The sequence below is a fragment of the Rutidosis leptorrhynchoides genome, chromosome 4 (assembly GCF_046630445.1).
Source record: "Rutidosis leptorrhynchoides isolate AG116_Rl617_1_P2 chromosome 4, CSIRO_AGI_Rlap_v1, whole genome shotgun sequence".
Lineage (NCBI taxonomy): Eukaryota > Viridiplantae > Streptophyta > Magnoliopsida > Asterales > Asteraceae > Rutidosis > Rutidosis leptorrhynchoides.
In genome coordinates this window covers 189,011,187-189,022,120 of record NC_092336.1, presented here as the reverse complement: position 1 = coordinate 189,022,120, position 10,934 = coordinate 189,011,187, and the positions used below count along the sequence as shown (strand labels likewise).

Below are 10,934 nucleotides of genomic sequence, written 5' to 3'. Positions count from 1 at the left end.
TTCACTCCAAGAGGAAGACCGAGGTACTTTAGGGGAAAAACTCCAGGAGAGCAATTTATTCGACCTGCCATATCATTCAATTCAGTGGAGTCGACCCCTATACCAAATAAACTGCTTTTTTGGATATTTACTTTTAGACCCGAAAGTTTCTCGAAGCATTTTAATAATTTCATGATGTTTGATAGATTATTTATACTCCATTCCCCAAAAAGAATCATATCGTCCGCGTATTGAAGGTGTGAAACTACCACCTTATCTCGGCCCACTACAACCCCTTTAATTTCTCCAATTTCGATTGCTTTTTGTGCTAGCAAATTCAACCCCTCGGCAGAAATTATAAAGAGAAATGGAGAAATCGGGTCACCTTGTCGAACCCCCTTTTTCGGTTTAAACTCCGCAGTTGGAGACCCGTTGACTAAAATTGAAATTGTAGTAGTGGATAGGCACGCATGAATCCAACGTATCCATTTTTCCCCGAAGCCTAGACTTCTCATTGTATCTAGAATAAAATCCCATTTTAAACGGTCAAAGGCCTTCTCGAAATCGACTTTAAAGATTAGACCTTTTCGTTTTTCACGTCTCAACTCATCAATAACTTCGTTTGCCACCAACACCCCATCAAGAATATATCTCCCACCTACAAAAGCACTTTGTTCTACTCCTATTACCTTGTGGATGATTGATGCCATTCGCATAGAAAGCACTTTATCTATGACTTTGTAGACACTTCCTATAAGGCTGATTGGACGAAAGTCGGCAAGACCTAGAGGGTTGTCATTTTTAGGAACGAGAGTAATGAACGACGCGTTGCAACCCTTAGAAATCTCCATATTATTCCAAAACCAGTCGAACACTTGCATCATATCATTTTTAATTAACCACCAAAACTTTTTATAAAACTTCATGTTAAAACCGTCAGAGCCCGGAGCTTTCGAGCTCCCACAGTTTTGAATTGCTTCCCAAACCTCCTTTTCACAAAACTTGCTTTCCAGGTAGTTATTATCACTCTCGGTAATTCGAATAACTTAAAAATCAAAAGAACCATGATCATTATCATCTAATTTAAAAATATTCGAAAAATACCTAAGTGTTTCTTCTTTTATTTCCCACGGATTTGTAGACCAGACTCCGTTTATCTGCAGCCCACGAATAGTGTTTTTGTTTACCCTTCTTTTGATTCAATTGTGGAAATACCTCGAGTTTTCGTCACCCTCCAGAGTCCATTTAACTCTGGACTTTTGTTTTAACATGTTTACCTGGACTTTTTCTTTTGCAAGCCATTGCTTTTTTTCATTTAGCCAGATTTCTCTTTCCTGATCCGTAAGAGTTCTTGATTCAGCTAATTTTTCCAATCATTCGTTGCCTTTGAGTGCTTCTGTATTTCCTCCTCTAGATTCTCAAATACAGAACTTAATTTCTTGAGTTCAAACTTGACTTTCTTCAATTTATTCCGCATTATACAATCTGGTCTTATTCCCGACCCATTGTCATTCCAAGACTTTTTAATTATATCATCAACGCCATCGATTTTTAACCATTCGTTGAAAACCCTAATTGGTTTTGGACCAAAATCGGTATGTCCGTTTCTGAGAATTATCGGAGCGTGATCCGAATGCTTTCTTTCGAGAACGGTAGCAGTTAACATAGGCCAGCAGTAATTAAACTCCTCCGATATCAAAAACCTGTCGATCTTACTAAACTTTATACCATTATCGCACACCCGAGTAAATCTTTTTCCCCCAAGCGAAATGTCGATTAAGCACGTTTTGTCAATAAAATAATTGAATCTTTGTGCCCAATTACTGTTAAAAACTGAATTGAACCGATCGTTTTGATTTCTAACCTCATTAAAGTCGCTGCATACTAACCATGGCATCTTCCTGTCACTGATTAGCGTTTCCAGACTATCCCAAAAACGAATTTTTTTCGCCATAGAATGGGGACCATACACGTTTACTATAGCCACTTCCGAATCAAATCCTTCCACTTTGCCTTTGACAGCAATAAAAAATTCGCCTTCGATAGCTTCATCTACCTTGAAAATTGTTGAATCCCATATCAGTAACATACCGCCTGAGAGCCCAACAGAATCCTTCTGAACGTATTTGAAATTATCAGAACCCCAAAAGAATTCTAAGAACGAGTCTTTCAAACTTCCACACCTGGTTTCTTGAATAGCTAAAATCTAAGGTTTCTCTTTTTGGCATAAAGAACGCAACCATCTCACCTTAACGTCTTTCCTAATTCCTCTTATATTTAAAGAAAGTGCTATCATTGAAAACATACAAAATCGAGATGAAAGGAAGGGTAGAACGATGATCAATGATTGTTTTTCCACCGGACACCCAGTTTGGACCCGAAATCCTTAACCTCAACGCTATTAATTGAATCAATTGAATTATTCTTGGAGGAACCAATGGAAGTATTGCTGAGTGTGGGTTTACATTTGCTTGTTTGTGACTTGGTGTTTTTTGGATTTGTTCTAGCAAGGTGTTTGAATCTTAAAAATTTTGAAGAGCAAGGTGGGTTGGGAGGTTTCTCGGATCGTTTAGGAGCCGTGGTGACAGAATTGGGAGCAGAGTTGACGGAATTGGTTTGTGGTTTCAATTTGGGGTTATTCGTGGGTTCACGGGTAGGTTTCTTTGGCTTAACAGGAATGCTGCTATGGCAAATTGAGGTGTTCGGCTTGAGTATAGGAGTTGAGGGGTTGGGATTTCCTGTCGTTGAGGGGATATCGGTTTTTTTTACTGGAGAGTTTGAAGGAATTTCGTCGACAACGTGTGTGTCGGGTATAGGTGAAGGTATAGGTGATGGAGGTTCGGAGTTAGAATTAGAGTTCCTAGGAGAGTCGGCTAGATTAAGGGGACGGGCAAGGTTAGGTGATGAAAGTATAGGGCTTGGGTTAACTTGTTTTAGAATTGGGCTTGGGTCATGATGATTGGATGTTGGGTTATTGTTTAGGTGGTTTGAAGTTTGGGGGTGGGTTGGGCTAAGGTAGTTAGGGTCTTGTGTGTTTGGGCTATGAAGGTTTGGGCCAGTGTTGGGCCGATTGTGAAGGTTTGGAATGGTTTGATTGTGATCTGTACCAAACATATTATTTGGCTGAATAGGAGAGTGGGGTCCATTACTCGAGTTGTCAGCGATCTTTTTGACCTGGTCATTAACATGAGATTTTTGGGGACCGTTTTTTCCGTTTACAAGATTTTTAGGATGTGGTGAAGAATAATTACTGTCAGAAAAGTAACTGTTGGTTTCAAGACGTTTTTGGATTCCCATACCTGAGTGCCTCTTCAAACTCCCATCTCCGGAGGGATGTTCCGGACTCTCCATTTTTCGGTCACCGGAAAAACAAAATTCTTCAGACTTTTCTTCAAAAGTATTATTAATTTGATCGTTTTCATCGTCGGAGCTTAAATCGCCAGACTCCTCGTCCTCAGTATTTTCATCTGAATCAACGTTTACCACAGATTCATCGTCTGAGATCCCATTACTCGAATTTTCATCCTCATTGAAATCTACGGGTTTTTCTTTCATTTCAATTTCGATTACATCGCTTTCCGAAACGAACACTTGGATTTCTTTTGAGCCAACAATAAGTTGGACATTATCCCTGATGAGATTAGTCTCGGATGTTTGGATTAAAACTTTCCCTACAATGAGGGACTGGTTACCAGTTACTGAGCAATTTTTAGTGGCAATAACTTTTCCCCACCATTCCGCTATAGAACAGAATGTTTTTTCTTTCCAGACGGACACCGGAACTCCCAGGATGCTGATCCATGAAAGTCTAACAAAGTTATCATCAGAAGGGTCACCAACCTTGATATTATTCAACCACTTATGTAAAAAATGGTCCACGTTATCACTTATGGATTTAGCTGTATCTGGATTTTCGAAGACTAACATTAACTCAAGTCCTCCTAAATAGTTGATATTGATGTTGCATAAACCTTCCGCTGCGCAGATTTCACCGAAACATTCCAAATACTCGACCTTTTTAACTTGACCGATGATCGAACGTTTAAGGAGTTTGATATTGGACTCATCCATTTCAGCAAACACCGAACGACCTTTTGATTCCTTTCTTTTGGCGTTTAATATTTCTCTAGCATCAAGGACGTTTTTATAGCTACGTCCATCATTTAGTTTGAAATTAGGGTTGAAAGATGTGTGCTTGTTTGCTGGAGATTTAGATCCTACTCTTCCGTTGTTTGTGGTTTTCTTTTCATTTGCAATGTACACCCTTAAAGTTAGCTCTCCAGCTTTTGCAGAACTTAGGTTTTTTGCAAATTCCTCCATGTTGTGTTCTTGAATAACTTCATACCTAGCGAATCCATATCTAATTCCACTTCTCAGGCGTTTCGACGGAGGTACGAACACCTCCCTAAGTGCCCCATAGTTTTTGAAAAGTCGCCATAAGTCTGTAACGTTCCAATTCTCTGGAAAGTTGAAGAAGAAGAAAGATTTGATGCCTTTCGATCCTGATACCCCAGTGAAGTGAAGCTTTTCGTTGCCTCTCTGATCCCTCTCCTTGTTCCATGTTCCTGCAGTGCATGAAGTTCCAAGTCTCCCTTTGGCCGATCTCTCAAAAATGTTTCTCTCACCTCTCTCTCCCATATCTCTCTCTCTTTTTTCCAAGGGGGGGATACGTTTTGCAATATTATTATAGTGTTGTACTGTACAACACTATAAAACATATTTAGTTGTGTATTTGTAAAAATTGGTTGCGTATATATCATCCCCTTTCGAATAAAGAGTATCGGTTGAAAAGGGTAATCAAATCAATAGTTGACAAAAAGAAGCCATGTGAAAAACGTAAATACATATATTTATATTTATGTGCGTATGTCTTAAATTATCAAATTAAAAAAATAAAAAAAAAATCTTCATTTTCCTCCCATTCTCTCTTCTTCCATGCCGGAACATTGAATCCTTGTGCACATGTTTCTGTTGCTCCTTACAAATTCTCTGCTTCATTTCTTCATCTTCACCATCAATCAGGTCAAATTCAGATTACTTACATTTATTTATAGTTCTTAAGAACAAGTTTATTATTATTACCTGTATAGATACATGTTTATATTAATATATACTTCATAGATAGATAGATTACTGCTTCTAATTCGATATCATATCAATCTATTTGCCTCAATATTTGTTTAATTTGTTGTTAACAATAAGATAAATCCACACACTCAGATACATAATATGGCAGCTAATCCAGTCTGTGCTTAGTTTCATTATCTATCGGATTGGATGTTATAATTAGATGTATTAGTTGTATATATGTGTGTATAATTTATGAGCTACTGTTTCAATATGTGCTTAATTTCTTCGTGTTCATCAATATTATCAACAACTAGTTAAAAAGTATTTTATTATATGGATGGATTAAACACAGATTGATGTAAATTTCGACCTCAGATTTTAGGTTATAATTTACATTTTGTATTTTGTATAACTGTTGTATTGTTTAATTGTTTTTCCTTTTTTGTTTATGAAGTTTGATAAATGATTCGTTTACCTCGGAAGCTTCCTGATCACATAAATTTGATTTTGGTTATTATGGATTATCTTAGTATTATTATTATTTTTTCTATTTTTTTACTACATAGAATAATATAAAATTACAGTCTCATAGTTATAATCCAAATACACCGAACTTCAAAAAGTTTGGAATGGAATTATCTAGACATGATTATGCCGTTTTTGTTTTTATTAAATAAGTAATCTGTATTTCACTTTTTTGGGAGAGCCAATGTGCTCTTCATAGAGGGTTTCCTTCCTTACCAAAAAGAAGAAAAAAAAAAAAAAAAAAAGAACTGTCCTCTCTTTTATATAATTCAAACATTTTAGAATTTCAATGGCGCCTATTTGATCAAAAGAATTTAAATAAATGTGAATTTCATTTTACCTCAGTAATTAACATCGAATATTTGCTGTTACATTTGAAAATTATACTTTAATTTTAAATTAAATTGTATTAATAAATTAATGAAATGAATTATGGATGTGCTAACCGCGTAGCTGGAATCAGCGTTTCTTGCACTTTTTTTATTCAGTCACGACCTTCTCGCCTGATATTTTGGAAATTTATTAATTATTAATTTTGCATATAAAGTTTAAAAATAAATTAATATTAATATGATAAATTATAATTATATATAATAAAATAATAATAATAATATAAATATAAATAAAATAACGTTTAGTTACTAACTTAAATAAGCCACTCACGGTTTAGAGCGCCTGGCGTCTACGCATGCTTATACAATGGGTTCGTGTTATTTACTGTTGAGTGTGTATGGGTTACACGTTTCATGAGACCTGCATTTTTTTTTTCGCAAAAAAAAAAAAAAAAAAAAAACAAAAAAAAAAAAAACATTGAACTTGTATTATGTACATGCCTAATTGCCTATCCAGTTCTTTTTAATATATCAAAAATTATTTATATATATATATATATATATATATATATATATATATATATATATATATATATATATATATATATATATATTTATGATAATTCCAGATTCAATGCCAGCACATATATATAAAAAAATACTGTACCAAATACGATAGTCTTTTTGACAATATGTTTAAAATATAATCATGTGTTTGTCACCATATTATTATTATCAGAGCATTAATGATTCTGGGTTGTGTTATAATTAATTAAAATTTATTTATATATGTGAATGTGAAATGTGAATTGTAATTTATGTTCAAAGCTATAAGTTGATTCAATATTATTTTAACCATTGTTCTGCTTGTAGTTTTGTGTATCTGTCAATGTCTCCAAAACATTCCATCATAAAAATTAGAGTTGAAAAGCTCTTATGTTTGATTTTAAGGGTCAAATATATAATAAACTATCTATCTATCTATAATATAATTTATTATAATTGTATTAATTTATAAATAATGGATGGACTAATTGTTGTTGTCTATAAATACAATTGGCACAAATAGACTAATAGTACAACAATTGAAAAGGTCTTGGTGAACTATAAAAATTCATACAAGTTCTTCCTCATTTGGTCATACTTTGACCTGCTAAAGCTTCTGATACTTTCTTTATCTTAGTCATATATAATATGCAGTGCTATGTAACTATGTTACGGAATATATCCTAATATCATTCATTATGTCCCTAAACTTTAATTAAAAGTTTCAACTAGATATTAAAATTCAGTCATAATTTCAGATTTCCTGTGAATAAAGTATTTGTAAATTATGGAGTCGACCTTTAAAGTGTTCGTTATATTGAATTTCAGGTTATTGTGTAAGCACTGAACAAGAACAATGGCAGCATCTCTGGTAAGTTTATAATTGTCATTCAAGAATATTCGTTTTGCTGAGTCTCGTAGATCATAGAAATCACGCGTAATTTAGTTTACATGCTTTCCCTACTAGTTAATTATTTAGTTTTGTTCGGGTCTCTATGGGCGCGTTTGATAAAACTGTATGGTTAAGCGCTAAATGGTTTATAATCTGGTTATTCAAAGGTTCTGAATGAGTTTGGTTCTAAATGACAATAAGTTGTCAGAAACAAACGCGTTGAATGCTGAATGGTTCAGCATTCAACATTCTGCTGAACAATTTCAATAAGAGGTGTACAAACGCACCATATGTAGTCGTAAATTGCGCTATTTTTGCGAGATACAGTATATGAAATTTTAAATAAATAAATAAATTCTGTTTGTTTGCAGGCCAAGTCACATAAAAGTTATAAGAGGACAGAATCAGTAAATAAACATTCCTGGTGGTGGGATAGCCACATCAGTACCAAAAACTCCAAATGGCTAGCTGAAAATGTTGAAGGTACACAACTAACATTCAATTTCAATTCTTGTTATACTAGTAAATTACTCTAAGTACCATTGTCGCATTTCGTCGCACTTATATCACTTAAAAATGAGTTCAAAAAAACGTGTCAACTAGTAACGTGATAAAGCCAGATATCATATTAGATCAAGGTTGAAATAGAGGAAATTACTAGCAGATATAGAGATGAATTTCTTGTCCACTGTGAAAATTTAATTTGATAATACACTAATATAGCTTCATGATATCCTCTTCAATTATTTAACAGTTTTGTAAATGCACTTCCACTACAAATATATGTGACACCACTACAAAAACCACTAGGTTATGTGCCTAAACAGCCTTTTGGTCCACGTTTGGTAACAATACACCTTTTCGGGAAAAACCTTTCTTGCAAATGTCCTTATTGCCAGATCGATTAAATAGTCCTACATGACATGGTTCAAATGCAATTGAACTCTTCATTGCATGAAAATAAAATAAATTTTGAGTGCCAATTGTCATAAATTACTTAAATTTAGCTTTTTCTATGTTCCATCTCATGAGGATTGAACTTGGGGTCTCCATTGTATTCCCAAGGCTTTAAACACCATGCTATCGCTCGGGGTATTTTACTAGGAGTTATTAATAAAGATTGGTTGTATTGATTTTGCTCTGCCCCTTTAATTGCTTGTAAAAAAATTTAGGATAAGGTGTACATAGTGGTGATTTATTTAATTTTATTTGAGTGCTGGTTATAAAATTATACAAAACTTTTATGCATCCTAACTTAAAATTTCATTCATTTAAAACGACGTTTCAAGCCAATCAACCCACTTTTTGGGAGATAGAACTACACGCTCCCTCATGAAAACTAAACCCATTTTCTTCTTTTTTTTTTTAAAAAAAAAAAAAAAAAAAAAAAAAAACAAATTTCAACACGCAACTTCAATCAAATTAAAAAGACTTGTCAATTTTGATTCTTTTTCAGGGAAAAAAAAAGACGTGGGAATTGTTTAATAAAGTCTAGGTATTACCGCCTAAATATAGTCTTATTAAAACCACTCATAATATTAAGTACTTTTTGCATACTATAAGTTGATCATATACCCCACTAATGGTTCCTTAGTGCCTGTCACACTTGTTCCTTTAACTCTACACACTTCCTAGTGATCTAAATCAATCTGGGTCCCTCTAAAATACATTTACATCTTTAATTTAAATTTAAGTAAACAACATTTCAATCTGAGTCCATACTAAATTCAAATGGCCAAACTTTTAAACCATAGAGTTACTAAAGAGTTTTTGATTGCAGAAATGGACCAGAGCGTTAAACGAATGTTGAAACTAATCGAAAACGATGGAGATTCGTTCGCTAAGAAAGCTGAGATGTATTACCAAAAGAGGCCCGAACTTTTATCGCACGTTGAAGAATTTTATCGAATGTATCGATCGTTAGCTGAACGATATGATAATGTTACAGGCGAGTTACGAAGGAATATCCCATCGGATCTTCAATCTCAAGGGTCGGGGATATCGGATGTTGGGTCAGAACCACCTTCGATAACCGCCCCGTTGTCTAACCCACGACCCAGGTCCTCTGCTCGAGCTGCCGGGTTTGACTTTTTTCTTAAAAGCGGTGGGAGTAGTTCGGATTTGGTGAACAAAGAAGGGGACGAGACGTCTACATTGGATTCAGAGTACGATTCAGATGATTCATCTGTTAATAACTACTCGAGTGCATCAGCAAACAGTGATCATAAAGGGTTACGTAAACGAATCGCTGAGTTGGAAAATGAATTAAAGAAATTTCAGAGGCAACAAGATGAAATTCATTCGAAGAATGATAACGTTGTAGAAGATTTGCGAGTTGAAAATGAAAAGTTAAAGATTGAACTCCAAAAGTATGAAATAATGGTACCGAAAATTGTTGATCTTGAAAATGATAAAGTTGAAGATGGTAAAGTTTTCAGTATAGATGATGATTTGGAAGCGAAATTTTTGGAACAAGAACGGAAAATTCTTGCGCTTGAGATTGATCTGAAAGTAACGAAAGAAAAGGTTAAAGATTCGGAGGATGAAGTGAAAAGATTAAGGCATGAAATTGAGAACAACGGGTCGAATAATGATAGTTTACAAGAAAAGCTTGTTGTAGCCGAAAAGGAAATTTTGAGTTGGAAATCGAAGTTCGATAAGGAAAAACGAGAAGTAATGAGAGTGATGGGTCGGGTTTCGAGGTATAAAGAGAATCTAGCGGAACGTGATCGAGAAATTCGGGCTATGAGAGAAACGTTGTCGAATGCAAACAAAACGTTATCCGAAGAGAATGTGCAACTTCAAGAACAAGTGACGAAGTTGTTAAAAGAACAAGCGCTTATGAATGATACGATGAAAGAATTCGATCTACGTTGTCAATGTTCAGAAGAGGAACTTAGAAGGTTAAAGATTGTGAAAGTGGAAATGGAAGGTGAAATCGAGCAGTTAAAGGTTGAAAAAGATGGACTAGTAGTTAAAGTCAATGAGCTTGACCAAGAGTTGACTTTGAAAGATGTTGAGATTGATAGATTGAGCCAGCATTTAGACCAATTACATGCAGAACATGTTGAGTTAGTTGATCGGATTGAGAAGTCAAATAAGTCAATAGAGGAGTTGACTTGTAAAGGTGAGGAATTGGAAAGAGAAATCGAGAGGCAACGAGAAGTGATTGAAGAAGGAGCAGAGGAGAAACGAGAGGCAATACGACAGCTATGTTTTTCACTTGATCATTATCGAGATGGATATCAAATGCTGAGACAAGCTTTTATGGGTCATAATAAACGGCATCAAGTCATGGCGTCATAGAATATGGATACTAAATGGGTCAAACGAGCTTTCACGGGTCATAATATGGAACCCGTTGGAAATGGGTATCGAGTGCAACATTGTGAGTAAACCATCTGATGGTGCTTTACGTTTTTCGCTTTTGCTTTGTTTCTTTTTTGAGTGTGCAAGTTAAGGCTTGAATGTTTGATGTATCTGATAGAAACTATAGTCTGTAGTGCATCTCATCTTTAATTTACTCTTTCGCTTGTAAGTTTTACACTGATGTCCTCCTTTCTTGCACTTTTTACTATTTTCGCGCAAGG

At 34.8% G+C, this 10,934-nt stretch overlaps 2 protein-coding genes across 2 annotated transcripts; one reads left to right on the top strand and one right to left on the bottom strand.

Annotated features, from left to right (window-relative positions):
• Positions 1 to 1,339: 1,339 nt before the first annotated feature.
• LOC139841297 (uncharacterized) lies at positions 1,340 to 2,275 on the bottom strand. The gene is made up of 2 exons (XM_071831521.1): positions 2,228 to 2,275; positions 1,340 to 2,095 (listed from the first exon to the last, which is right to left on the bottom strand). The coding sequence occupies exons 1-2, from the start codon at positions 2,273 to 2,275 to the stop codon at positions 1,340 to 1,342; spliced, it is 804 nt and encodes a 267-aa protein (XP_071687622.1).
• A 4,910-nt stretch (positions 2,276 to 7,185) lies between these two features.
• LOC139842335 (protein NETWORKED 4A) lies at positions 7,186 to 10,888 on the top strand. The gene is made up of 3 exons (XM_071832486.1): positions 7,186 to 7,323; positions 7,716 to 7,827; positions 9,125 to 10,888. Exons 1-3 carry the CDS (start codon positions 7,309 to 7,311, stop codon positions 10,648 to 10,650), a joined length of 1,653 nt encoding a protein of 550 aa, XP_071688587.1. The 5' UTR covers positions 7,186 to 7,308; the 3' UTR covers positions 10,651 to 10,888.
• The last annotated feature ends 46 nt before the right edge of the window (positions 10,889 to 10,934 follow it).

Coding starts and splice junctions, on each gene's coding strand:
- LOC139841297 (XM_071831521.1), bottom strand. CDS start 2,275: ATGATAGCACTTTCTTTAAATATAAGAGGAATTAGGAAAGACGTTAAG. Junction 2,096..2,227: donor GAATTAGGAAAGACGTTAAG/GTGAGATGGTTG, acceptor AAATACGTTCAG/AAGGATTCTGTTGGGCTCTC.
- LOC139842335 (XM_071832486.1), top strand. Junction 7,828..9,124: donor GCTAGCTGAAAATGTTGAAG/GTACACAACTAA, acceptor TTTTGATTGCAG/AAATGGACCAGAGCGTTAAA.